This window comes from Mesoplodon bidens (genome assembly GCF_964165515.1).
Source record: "Mesoplodon bidens genome assembly, chromosome: 3".
NCBI classification, from domain to species: domain Eukaryota; kingdom Metazoa; phylum Chordata; class Mammalia; order Artiodactyla; family Ziphiidae; genus Mesoplodon; species Mesoplodon bidens.
Window position 1 is genome coordinate 65,634,288 of NC_138178.1, and position 13,936 is coordinate 65,648,223.

Here is a 13,936-nt window from a genome sequence, read left to right on the forward strand (position 1 = left end):
AGGGAAGCCCCCTTTCGTTGTTTATGCCAGTATACCATGAAGAAATTTGGACACACTGTGCTTTATTATTCTGGAAATAATAGCTTCTATAGCACACTTTGATTGGATTTTTTAAATGTTTTATTTGTGCATTTCCTAACAAGAATAATAAGATTAATAACGCTAATGAAGTCTATCATTATTAAGTATTTAAGCATGTGCCAGGCACTGTCCTAAGTATAATATTTTACATCTGTTATCTCATTTAATTCTCATGATAACCATGTGAAGCTTAGGTATTATTATCTCAGTTTTATAGGTAAGAAAATGGATGCTAAGATATTAAATGAGTAACTTGTTAAAACCTCAAATGGCACAACTGGGTTTCTAACCTAGTGTCTTATTCCAGTACCTCTACTCTTAACCAATGTATTCTAATGCTCAGTTTCCAGGAACCTATCAATTATGTGAAGCAAGATACAACTATATCAGACAAACAGATGATTACAAGTACAGGAGGGGCTGTCTTCACCATCTTTCTCCTACTAGAGCATCAGCTCCATGAGGACAGAGAGCTTGTCTTGTCCACCTAGCACAGAGCCTGGAAAATCATAGGCACTTAGATATTTGTTGAATGAATGAATACCCACTTGTTGGTTCTTAGACCTGTACTTTTCAACTCTAGCTATACATCAGAATTGCTCATAGAACTTTTGAAACATGCAGATGTCTAGAGCCCTCCCATTCCCCAACTAGCATCTCCAGGGGAGGAACTCAGGCAGGTATATATCTTTAAAGATATACAGGTGATGCTAGTGCTCTGTCAAACTCTAGAGCCCCTATTCCAGAACAGCGGCCCTCTGACTTGAAGATGCATCAGAATTACCTGTGGAATTTGTTAAAACACAAATTGCTGGACTCTACCCCCAAAGTTTCTAGTATTTAGTAACCTGGGGTGGAACCTGAGAATTTGCATTTCTAAAAGTTCCCAGGTAATATTGATGCTACTGGTCCGTGGTTCACACTTTAAGAATTGTTGTTCTAGAGGATTGGTTGTAAGGGACTAAATCAAAACACTTATACATAGGACTTAAGCAGGAGATTTAGTCAGACAGGCAGGAATCAACATTAATCACTCAGGCAATGCAGGTTAATCACAGTTTTCAAAGCACTCAGAAGAATACCCATTGAGTGTTGCTCCAAATGTTTCTTTGAACAGTGGCATATAATTTTTTAATCCTTAAGAAAAAAAAACATTTCTTTGATGGGTTTGACCTTAGACTGATTTATTCTCTAGGTCCTCCCCTGCTCAGTCTCTGAGCCGGTGTGGTGCTCACTCCCCAGAACTCTGCAGTTCTTGTCTCACAGGGAAAGCCTCTAGTTCCTCCTCATGTGTGCTCCCTTCTTCCATTATCTGCCCTTGTCGACCAGGAGATCTAGCAACAGGAGCTTTGGCAGACCTTTTTTTCTGGGTATTATTCAAAGAATTCTAGGTCCCAAAATTCCTGGGTAATATCTAATCTTAGATTATAAAGACCTTGTCAGTAGACTGGTAAGTACATTTCCATTGCCTGCTGCTGCAACTAAGAAATTAATAAGAGGCAAGAATTAGTTACTGATGAACACTGGGCTGTGGATAAAAATTACAAGCTTTTATATCTAGCTGATGGACCTTGCACCTAGTAATATTTGGCTTGTTTTTTTTCTTTTAGAGTGACTTCTATCCCATGCCTGTTGCTTTTATACCATTCATTTTATGTATTTTAAATTGTTTAGAGAAGAGCTGCACGGGTTTTATAAGTGGTGTTTTTCTCCTTCTGTTAGGTCTCTCTGCAATGCAGTCAATGTTTACAACCTCACCTGCAATAACTGTTCAGAAAACTGCACTGATGTTCTGTTTAGTAACAAGATTACCTTCTTGATGGACCTCCTCATACACCAGTTGACGGTATGTAATATTATTGCTTTGAATTAGAAGCAGCTAAGATTTGAGAAATATCCCCTGTAGAGAAAACTAAAAGCTTATTTACTCTCCAGATTGGAAAAAAAAAAAAAAAAGTGAAGATGATTGGGAGAGTAAAATAGGAACTGGCAGAAAAACCTCTTAATTTGAAAATCTTATATTGCAGTCTCCTAAGTTCCAATATTTGATGGGTAATATACTTGTAGCACTTGCTGAGATCATAAATTTACATGATCAGACTAGGGCTTTGGAATGAGTTAGGCTCAAAGGCAAACCTCTGAGGCCGTAGGAATGAGTGCTGTAGAAGGGAAGACAGCTGGGAAAGTCTCAAAACCTCTCTTACCAGCTCAGTTAAAAGGGTCAGTTTAAAAAGGACTTTTTGATAACCATTGATATATTTTTTTGAAGGAAGAAACTCCTCTGTCAGAAAGGGGCAAACCTGTTATACTTTTGCAGTGGAAACAAGCAGCCAGTTGTAGCCTTAAATTTTACTTCAGTTCACAGGTGTTGAAAGAGGTAAGCTCAGCATAGTATCCAAAGGTTTAGGCCTGTCAACTGCAGTCTCCAGAACACAGCCCTGGGGCCAGAATTTTCTTGGTCAAGTTTCTGAGCCCCTGAGATATTGGCACAAAATCTCTCTCAAGCTGCAAGGTTATAACACAGGAGATTTATTTTTCAGAACCGATCTACTTTTACTCAGCACATATTTCTAATAGCTCTTCCTAAACTGTGTGCCTTTTGCTCTCTTTCCTTCTCCACTTGGTTAATTTCTACACATTCTGCAGACCTTTACTGAGACATAATGGCACCTTCTTTATGAAACCTTCCCCAACCTGACTCTTTCCTCAAGTCCAGGTTAGGTGTTCTTCTTACATGCTCCTCTGCATTATGTCATTCATAGAATTAATCACATTGAATTGTAATTAACTGTTTACTTGTCCATTTCCCCAACTAGCCATAAAATCAAGGAGGACAGGAGGTAATTTATCACTTTCTCCGAGATCCTAACACAGGGCCTGACACAGTAGCTTCAGTATGTCTTTGATGAATATATAAGTAAATAAATGGAACCCCATAAGTTTCAAGCTGAAAATCAGAAAGGAAATTATGAGGCCCTTACACGTAGGTATACTGACAATGAGAAGGGACTGCAGTGAGAGAGAACAAAAAACACAGACCTAGAACTGTTACACAGTGCAATAATGGCTATTTATAGTGATGACACTGAGTCATCACTTGAGGGCTAAGTTATATGTGGTTTTATCTATAAAAGAAGGCATTGAAATACGAGTTACACATTTAGCAAAATTCTATCAGAAATAGTTGAAAGGCAGGGGCAAGGAGAAAAGACTTAGCATTTGTGGTATGGCCTTATATTCCAGGTATTTTAATATATATTGCTTCATTTAATTTTTAAAACAGAAAGTCAGTATTATTATATCATTTTACAGATGAGGAAACTTGTGTCCCAGAGAGGTTGGCTTGCCCAGGGCTACATAGATAGTAAGTCACGGAGTCAAGAGTCCAACCTAGGTCCGTCAAACCCAAATTAAGGGACATTCTACACAAAAATTGACTTGTACTTTTCAGAAGTGTCAGTGTCATGAAAGAAAAGGAAAGGTTAGAGAACTATCACAGACTGGAGGAAACTAAGGAGATCTGACAATTAGATGTAATGTGGGATCCTAGACCAGAAAAAGGATGTTAGTGAGAAAACTTGAAAATTCAAATAAGGTCAATAGAATAGTTAATTTTATTGGCTCACTTCTTGCTTTCAGTAATTATACTATGGTTTTGTAAGGTGTTAACAGTAGGGGTACTGGCTGAAGGGAACTCTACTATTCTTGCATCGTATCCTGTTTTTAAGTCTTCTTGCATATTCTTTCACATTTAAAAGCCATTCTCTTTTTTTTTTTTTTTTTTTTTTTTTTGCCGTACGCGGGCCTCTCCCTGTTGTGCCCTCTCCCGTTGCGAAGCACAGGCTCCGGACACACAGGCTCAGCGGCCACGGCTCACGGGCCCAGCCGCTCCACGGCATGTGGGATCCTCCCGGACCGGGGCACGAACCCATGTCCCCTGCATTGGCAGGCGGACTCTCAACCACTGCGCCACCAGGGAAGCCCCGCCATTCTCTTTTGTTACTTGTCCTGTTCAAAGTATATAATTTATATTCTTCCATTACCAATTTTAAATTATTTTAAAATAAGAAGTAAAAACTAAAAAACCAAATCCCATGCTCTCTCACTGTTGCATGCTGCATCATCTGGAAGAATTTACTCTGTGAAACCTATTCTATATTGCTAATGGAAGAAGATACATAAATGTACTTTGAACAGAACAGGTAACAAAAGAGACATTTGAAATGTGAAGGAATGAGCAAGAAGACTTACAGACAAGATCCTCCATCCTAGCTAGGATGTCTAGAATGTCTCTTCATTCTTTTCTGATCGAAAGCTTTTCTTATTGTATGAGGTAGTTTGTTTATTCTCTCACTTAATAATTGTAAGCGCCTACTATTTCCAGTTCCAGAGAAGCATAAGACATGATCCCAACCATCCAGGAAATTCCTGCATAGGAGTGGTAATAGACATGTAAATTGCATATAAAAATGGTGTGTTGGAAACCTGTACAGAGTATAGTGGAGCACAGAGGAAGGAGCTCAGTAGCCTCCACCCGGGACATCACAAAGGAGGGACATTTGAGCTAGACCTTATCTCCTCATAATAGCTTTCAGTTACTAAGTGCCTACTATGTGCCAGGAGCTTGTAAAAGTAGCTTGATCCTCTCCCTGTATTTTGAAATCCCCAGTTTTCTTTGAATAATATTCCCTTACTTGTGACCTCAAGGTTTCTTGACACTCAGAAAGCTTTTAGTCTCCCAACCAGTGGATATCACCACATTCCATGTTTATTTTGTTCAGTTTAGAACTGGGATCCTGGGATATTAGTTTATCAAACACATTTTATCCCTCCTATATGTGGCACTTTCTGGTTTCTGCTGTTCCTTTTGGCTTTTTATTCTCTAGCTGTGAATTCTAATACTGCTGTGATAGAGTTTGTGATAGTTGGGAGAGGAGGGTATGTTTTCTAAGTTGGGGAAGTAGAAGGTGGTGGTGGCTAGTGATGGTGATTTTTACATTTCTGGAAATCACTTGAGTGCATTTCCATTTTTATTGCTGACTTGTTTTGATATACATGTAACTGAAATATGGATCACTAACTTGTTAGTACCCTTTAAGTAAAGGATAGAAAATAGTCATCAACACATTTTCCAGAAGGATTAGAAAGAAGCATAAAAGAAGCTAATTAATTGAGATCTGGTGGAATTTATATGACACCTGATTTTAGGACACTTCAGCCTTTCTGGTTCTTCAGCAAACTGAGATGGTTTAGAAGACTTTCTTTTCCCCCAGTCTAGCTGTTTGGAGTTTGTTTTAGCACTCTTGTATTTCATCTCAATTATGTGCAAAGCATCGTACAGATTCCAGGGTTACAGAGGTGAATTGGACCCAGTTCCTTTCCTCTAGAAGCCCACAGTTGAAAAAGGAACAACTTACATACATTAACATTAAAGGAAAGCTATGAGAAGTTCTGTAACATAATCAGAGCTACAGAGTAGCCCACGCAGCCTAAAAGAGTGCCTGGCACATAAGAGGTGCCTGTTAAATATTTGATGAATGAATGAATGAGTTCTAATTGGAGCATTGGAGAGGCTTTCGGGAAGAAATTGTATTTGCCCATGCCTTGAGGAAGGATGGAAATTCTACAGTTCTGGATTATGACTTTTACAAAAGCTAAATTAGCATATGTGGCACTGTAAAAGCTTTTTCTTGCAGCACAGATTCAAAGTAGGATTTTTAAGATAAGGTCTTGAGGAATTTATTTGGAGTCATGTAAAAACAGTACATTTAGACAGGCATGATCTAAGATGAAGGCTAACAGAAATGTATTATCTTCCAAAAGGTATGAAAACTTTAAAATATGTTAAAGCAGATTTCATTCAATAAGTAATTGTTAAGAATCTTCTCTGTACCTAAATCATTTCAGTGCATAGAAAAGTAGGCCTCTACCTTCAAAATGTCTCCTTGAGGAGACCAGACATGCACATTAGAAGGCAATAAAAAGACCAGTGAAAAACAGTAAACTGGCAAAATAGGAAGTCCCAGTTCTCATTCCCCACAGAGATACTTAACAACTATATACAGACCAAAATACCATTATGAGAACTCTGGTAAACAGTTAAGATATTGCAATACCCCAGATGATCTCAAAGCCAAGAACAGCCACATTGATGTGGGTAAGAAGAACTGTTTGCTTTACTCATGATCGCCCCTCTCTCAAGTTGGCACAGCTCCACACTGGAAGATAATACCCCAGCTCATGGGTTCTCCCCTTTAGGAGGGAGGGGAGTTGAGTGTGAGTCCTGCATTCTGGCTTTTTGGAGGACTGCCAGGGGACTTGTATCTGTCTCACCTGACTTATGGCACTGACAGGAAACTAGCATACTTTGGATGACTGGCAGCCCCTGAGAACAAGAGAGAGCAAGGCAGCTTGCTTCTGAGAACCAGAGAACTTGCAGTGCTGCAGGCAGACACCAGAGGGAGCAAGAGATTATGATCTCCTGAAACAGAAACCAGCAAGCCTTTCTAATTGAGGAATTGCACACTCAGGCCCAGAGAAGTCCTATCCCCTACAAAAGTGTCAGAGAATGCCTAATTCCCTAGTCAAGGTGATTGGTGTCCTCCCCTTTACAAAGCCAATATGTACAGTCTAAAAGTCATGCTTGTTTTTTCAAATGTGCAGATCCCAACACAAAGTTACAAGACACACAAAGAAAAAGGGGAACATGGCCCCTACAAAGAACAAGATAAATCTTCAAAACCAGCCCTAAGGAAGCAGGTATATGAATTACCTGACAAAAAATTCAAAATAATCATCATAAAGATGTTCTATGAACTCAAGAAAATGATATATGAACAAAATGAAAATAACAAAGAGGTAGAAAATATAAAAAGAACCAAAGACAAGTTTCGGAGCTGAAGAATACAATGATTGAACTGAAAAAATTAGAGGAATTCAAGATCAGCATTGATCAAACAGAAGAAAGAATCATCGAACTAAAAGATAGGTCATTTGAAATTATCCAGTCAGGAATAAAAAGAAAAAAGAATGAAAAAAGCCTAAGGGACTTATGCTGTACTGTAAAGTAGGCAAATGTATGTATTATGGTAGTCCCAAAAGGAGAGAGAAAGAGAGAATGGGGCAGAAAGCTTATTTAAATAAATAATGGCCTAAAATTTCCCAGTCTAGTGAAGGAAAGGGAATCCAAATTCAAGAATTCCAACAGATCCTAACTTTGATGAACCCAAAGAATCTCACAGAGACACATTATAATCAACTTATCAAAAGTCAAAGACAGAATTTCGAATGCAGCAAAAGGAAAGCAACTTGTCACATGCAAGGGAACTCTCATAAAATAATCAGTGGATTTCTCACCAGGAACACTACAGGCCAGAAGGGAGTGGAAGGTTATAATCAAAATGCTAAAAGAAAAAAAGGCCAACCAAGAACACTATATCCAGCAAAACTATCCTTCAAAAATGAAGGAAAAATAAAAACTTTCCCAGATAAATAAAAGCTAAGGGAATTCATCACCACTACTAGACCTGCTTTACAAGAAATTCTAAAAGGAGTCCTTCAAATGGGAACAAAAAGACACTAAATAGCAACATGAAAGCATATGAAAGTATAAAGCTTACTGGTAAATGTAAATATATAGACAAATACTGAATGCTGTAATACTGTAATGGGAGGGTGGTTAAATCACTGTTAATTCTGTTATAGAAATTAAAAGACAAAAGTGTAGAAATAACTATAACTATAAAAGTATGTTAATGGATACATGATATAAAATATGTATTTTGTGACATCAGTAACATAAAATATTGGGGGGGAGAAGTAAAAGTGTAGCATATTTGTATGTGATTGATGTTGTTATCAGCTTGAAATAGATTATTATAACTATAAGATGCTTTATGTAAACCCAGTGGCAACCACAAAGAAAATACCTATAGAAGATACTCAAAAGAAAATGAGAAAGGAATCAAAGCATGTTACTACAAACAAAAAAAAAATCAACAATACAAAGCAAGACAGCAGGAGAGGAATGAGGGACAAAATAACTACAAGACAGAAAATAATTAACAAGACGGCAATAGTAGTTCCTTCTCTATCAATAATTACTTTAAATGTAAATAGATTAAACTCTCCAGTAAAAAGACATACAGTGGCTGAATGGATCAAAATCATTTGGCAACAACAGACTCACTTTAAATTTAAGGACACACGTAAGCTGAAAGTGAAAGAAGTGACAAAGATAATCCATGCAAATGGTAACCAAACAAGAGCAGAGGTGGCCATACCTATATCAGACAAAATAGACTTGAAGTCAAAAACTCTCAGAAGAGATAAAGAACGACATCATATAGTAATAAAAGGTCAATTTTTCAGGAAGGTACAACAATTGGAAATATATATGCATATGCACCCATCAGAGCACTCAAATATAAGAAGCAACCATTGAAAAGAACTGAAGGAAGAAGATGACAGTAACACAGTAAAAGTAAGGGATTTCAATACCCCACTTTCAATAATGGATAAACATCTAGAAAGAAAATCATTAAGTAAACAGAGGATTTGAACAACACTATAGGCTGAACGAACCTAATACACATATACAAAATATTCCACCCACCAGCAGCAGAATACACATTTTTCTCAAGCACACATGGAACATTCTTCAGGATAGATCACATGTTAGGTCACAAAACACATCAACAAATTTAAGATGACTGATACCATACCAAGTATATTTTCTGACCACAATGGATTGAAAATAGAAATTAATAGCAGAAGGAAAACTGGAAAATTTACAAATATGTGGAAATTAAACAAATTCATGAAAAAACCAGTGAATCAAAGAATGAAATTAAAAGAGAACTTAGATAGTATCTTTGAGACAAATTAAAATATAACATACAAAAACTTACGAGATGCTTAAAGGCAGTGCTAAGAAGGAAGTTCATAGCAATAAATGCCTGCATTAAAAAGGAAGAAAGATCTCAAACAACCAACTTTATACCTCAAGAAACTAGAAAAAGAAAAACTAAGCCCAGAGTTAGCAGAGGGAAGGAAATAATTCAGATTAAAGCAAACTGACATAAAAACAGACACATAGACCAATGGAACAGAATAGAGAGCTCAGAAGTAAATCCACAAATATACAGTCAACTAAGATTTGACAAGGCATCAAAAATACACAAAGGAAAAGGTGGTCTCTTCAATAAATGCTGTTGGGTAATCTTCAGTAAATGCTGTTGGGAAATGGTGGATATCCACATGCAAAAGAATGAGATTGGACCCTTATCTTACACCAGGGGTCCCCAACCCCTGGAACCAGGCCACACAGCAGGAGGTGAGTGGCGGGCAAGCGAGAAAAGCTTCATCTGCCACTCCCCATCACTCGCATTACCATCTGAACCATCACACACACACTGCCCCTGTGCCCCAGTCCGTGGAAAAACTGTCTTCCACAAAACTGATCCCTGGTACCAAAAAGGTTGGGGACCATACACAAAAATTACACAACACACAAAAATTAACTCCAAATGGATTTAAAACTTAAATGTAAGACCTGAAACCATAAACTCGTAAAAGAAAGCACGAAGAGAAAGCTCCTTGACATTGGTCCTGGCAAGGATTTTTTGGGGGGTATATGATGCCAAAAGTACAACAAAAGCAAAAATAAACAAGTGGCACTACATCAAACTAAACAGCTTCTGTACAGCAAATGAAACAATCAACAAAATGAAAAGGCAAACTTCAGAGTGGGAGAAAATATTTGAAATTTATATATCTGATGAAGGGTTAATATCCAAAATACATAATATCCAAAAATCAAAAACACAGAACGTAACAAGTATTGGCAAGAATTTGGAGAAATTGGAACCCTTGTGCACTGCTGGTGGAAATGTAAAATGGTGCAGCTGCTTTGGAAAACAGTAATGGCAGTTCCTCAAGAAATTAAAAATAGAACTACCATATGGGATTACTTCTTGGTATTTACCCAAAAAGAATTGAAATTAGAATCTCAATTAGATACTTGCACTCTCATGTTCACTGTAGCATTATTCATAGTAACTAAGAGGGGGAGATAACCTAAATGTCCATTGACAAATGAGTGATAAAGAAAATGTATGTACATACACTGGAATATTGGTTAGCCATAAAAAAGAAGGAAATCCTGCCATATGCTACAACGTGGATGAACCTTATGAAATAAGCCAGTCACAGAGGGGCAAATACTGCATGATTTCACTTATGTGAGATATCTAAAGTAGTCAGACTCATTAAATTGAAAGTCGAATGGTGATTTCCAGGAGCTGGGGTGAGGGGAAGTGAGAAGTTACTGTTCAGTGGGTATTGAGTTTCAGTCATGCAAGATGAAAAAGTTCTAGAGATCTGTTTTACAACCATGTGCATATAGTTAATTAGACTGTAATGTATACTTAAAATTGTTAGATGGTAAATTTATGTTACATGTTTATTACCATAAAAAAAGATCAGTACAAGTACCCCTGAGTGCTGTGAAAATAGATTGATAGACTTTTTATGTTGAACAAATTCTAAATAGTCCATATTACAGATTAGTAAATTGAGATGTGGCAAAGAGATCATACAACTACCTAGTGATAGAACCATGACCTGGATGCTAGTCTCCTGAGTCCCTGTCCAGGACATCCCTTCCTATAATCTAAATTGATGTGTCCTCACTTTATTGAGTTGACAAATGAGATAAAGTAACATTTTTGTGACTTTAATTTTATACATGTTTAATATTGTCACCTGGGTAAGATACACTGAAGAAGCATTTAATTAAAAGATTTATAATTTCTTGATGTTTCATTGCACTTTAAAAGGCATTACATATTTTATTAGCATTCTTATTTTTAATTCATAGTAACCTGTTCCTCATGGAATATTTAAAGAATACTCTTATAAATTGTGCGTATATATTTTCTGGAGCCAAGAAAACTGTTAATTGAAAAGTGATGTACAAACCTTAAATAATTGATATGGTACTGTTGGATCAAAGAGACTGTTGGTGAGCACTTCAGAATGTGACAAGAAAGCCCTGTGTACAAACAAAGAAAATATAAGTGCAACCTTACAGCAAGGGGATCGCTTTTCACTGAGTCGTGTGCAGAGCCATGCAGGTGCCTATTTCATTTTCATTACAGCAGCAAAGGCCTGGAATTGGCCATTCACCACACTGTTTTCTTTGTACCAAGGAGCCAGAACGTGGACTTAATAGTTAATTACAGACAGCAGAAATCCTTCAACTCTCTACCGGTAATATTGCTCTTCCTGATGCCACTTGCATCTTGTTTCTCCTTTCCTTACTGTGGCACTTGATCAGCATGTCAAGGACACCCTACCCTTTTCTTCATCAATAATGTGAACTCTGTGTCTAGTAGGCTATATAGCTTATTGATACAGAGTATATCAGAAACAGAGAGGAGGCCTTCATAGTATCTAGTCTAGTCCAGTCCTCCTTGTTTTACAAATGAGGACAATGGAACTCAAAAAAGGAGAAGGATGGGAGATGTATAGTGTGGGTATTTGCCAGAAGTTTCACAGCCTGTTACCAATAGAACTGGGATTCAAATTCAGGTCTCCAAAATCCCAACCTAACCTTCTTTCTACTATATTACATGACACACCACTAATGTAAGTTTGGTGAGAACAGTTAAAGGATATTGTAACTGATGTAGAACTTTACCCTCAAAGCTACATTCAAAATTGACCTAGTGAAAGAATATGGGTCAGATTATAACTCTAATTGCCCTTCTACTGCAGTCATATGAAATAGTATCATCATCATTATTATTACTGTCACCTAGAATCATTAGTTGACTGCTTGAGGGAGAAATTGACACATCCAGCATCATAGTGGAGATTTTATCACACTGCTTTCAAATGGTAGGTAAAGCAGACAGAATTGTTAAATATGTACAAAGCTGAATAAAACAATTCACAAACTTGGTTTAATGCACATAGATAGAACCGTATGTACATTTTTTATAAGCTCACATGGGAAATTTACAAGAATTGACTATGCACTAGGCCATAAAGCAAGTCTTAACATATTTGAAAGAATCAGTATCATACAGATGATCCAGTACTGCTTCAGATATTATTGAATAAGCTCCTACCAGACTGACCCTCCTGTAGATGACAAATATAATCTCTGGGTAAAGTATGAAAAAAACCTACCTGGAGGTACTAGAGACCAATCAAAAGCAGACAAATTCTGATTGGAATAGACACTTGGAAGAAGGGAACAGCATTGAGTTTCCTGGTTTTATGGCTTTTAGCCTGAGGGCAGGCCACAGTTGGTACCACATGGGATGACTAAAACTACTGTAGAAAATCCACAATTCTTCTGGCCTAAAGAACCAGAAGACAGAATCTGGGGCAAAGACAACTGCTAGAATGTAAGGATGATATTCAAAAAGGAGAGAGCCAGAAAGGAGGATCCCCTAAATTATTTATAAATATCTGAATGACCCTGGTACCATATATGTGTGGGACAGACTCCAAGTGCCTCAGCTAAAGACAAACTGAACTGAGATTTCAGCTGCTATCCAAGAATAGAGTTTTCCAGTTGAGTCCAAAAAAGTCATATGCCTGCTTTTTTAAAAGAATCAAACTGAAAAATACAGTAACTGAATTTAAAAATTCACCAAATGAATTAATGAGAGGGAATGATGAAAAATAGAAAAATCAACATTAGACAAACACCACAGTAATTATTATTGCAGGAGAGAATCATCAACAGATGCAAAAATTAGTGAGTAAAAGTATGACGAGAAACAGGATATTTTCGAAGTTTCAAAATAACTCCACACGAGATACTTTGAATTACAAAGGAGGAAAATAGAAACTTTACAATAAAGAAATTTGGCAGATATTACCTTAACTATGTGATCAAAGCTAACATCACCAGAAACAGAACATATCAACATCATTTACCCTCTAGTATTATATACTTAGAAGCTCACACCATCATTTCTGTGGTACTCTTGCCAAAAATGCCATCTAAATATGAGAAAATATCAGACAAAATCCAAATTGAGGTCAGTCTACGAGATAGCTTATGAAATGCAAAGACTGAAAAACTCATAGAGGCTAGAGAGATGTGACAACTAAATTCAGTGTGGGATTCTGGATTGGATACTGAAGCCAAAAAAAAAGGACGTTAGTGAGAAAACTGGCAAAACTCTAATGAGGTCTGTAGATTAGTTCATTGTTTTGTATCAGTGTTAATTTTCTGGTTTTGGTAATTGTGCTATAGTTACATGTAGGGTGTTAACACTAGGGAAGGCTGAGAGAAGTGTAAAATTATTTACAAAATAAGTATACGTTTTTAAAAAACAATTCACTAGTGGGCTTAACAGCAGAATGGAGGTAACAGAAGAAATATTATTGAACTTAAAGTTATATGAATAGGAATTAACCAGTCTGAAGAATGTGTGTGGTGGAGGGAATGAGGAACAAAAACAAAGAAAAAGAACAGAGCCTTAGGGACTTGTGGGACAATATCAAACAGTGTAATATATATTGGATATCCAGAAGAAGAACAGAGAATGAAGCATTAAAATATTTTGGAAAGAATAATGTCTAAATTTTTTCCAAATATGGTAAAAGTCATAAATATATAGATTCAATCAGAAGTTCAACAAACCTCCAAAAGGATAAATACAAAGATAATCATGCCTAAGTAAATCATAGTCAAACTGATAAAAACCAAGTATAATAAAAAGAGAAAATGTTGAAAGTTATCACACTGCATACAGGCAAATAATGATTCAGATAGTGTCTGACATCTGTCTCATCAGAGGCCAGAAGACAGTGAGCATCTTTAAAATGCTAG

At 36.9% G+C, this 13,936-nt stretch overlaps 1 protein-coding gene across 8 annotated transcripts in view; it reads left to right on the plus strand.

Annotated features, from left to right (window-relative positions):
- Positions 1 to 13,936, plus strand: part of SCAPER (S-phase cyclin A associated protein in the ER) — a 509,648-nt gene that overhangs the window by 375,901 nt on the left and 119,811 nt on the right. For all 8 annotated transcript variants that reach the window (XM_081230140.1, XM_081230147.1, XM_081230145.1 and 5 more), the window contains one exon: positions 1,804 to 1,927. In XM_081230140.1, the coding sequence (XP_081086266.1) occupies positions 1,804 to 1,927 (124 nt within the window). The remainder of the gene's footprint in view (positions 1 to 1,803; positions 1,928 to 13,936) is intronic.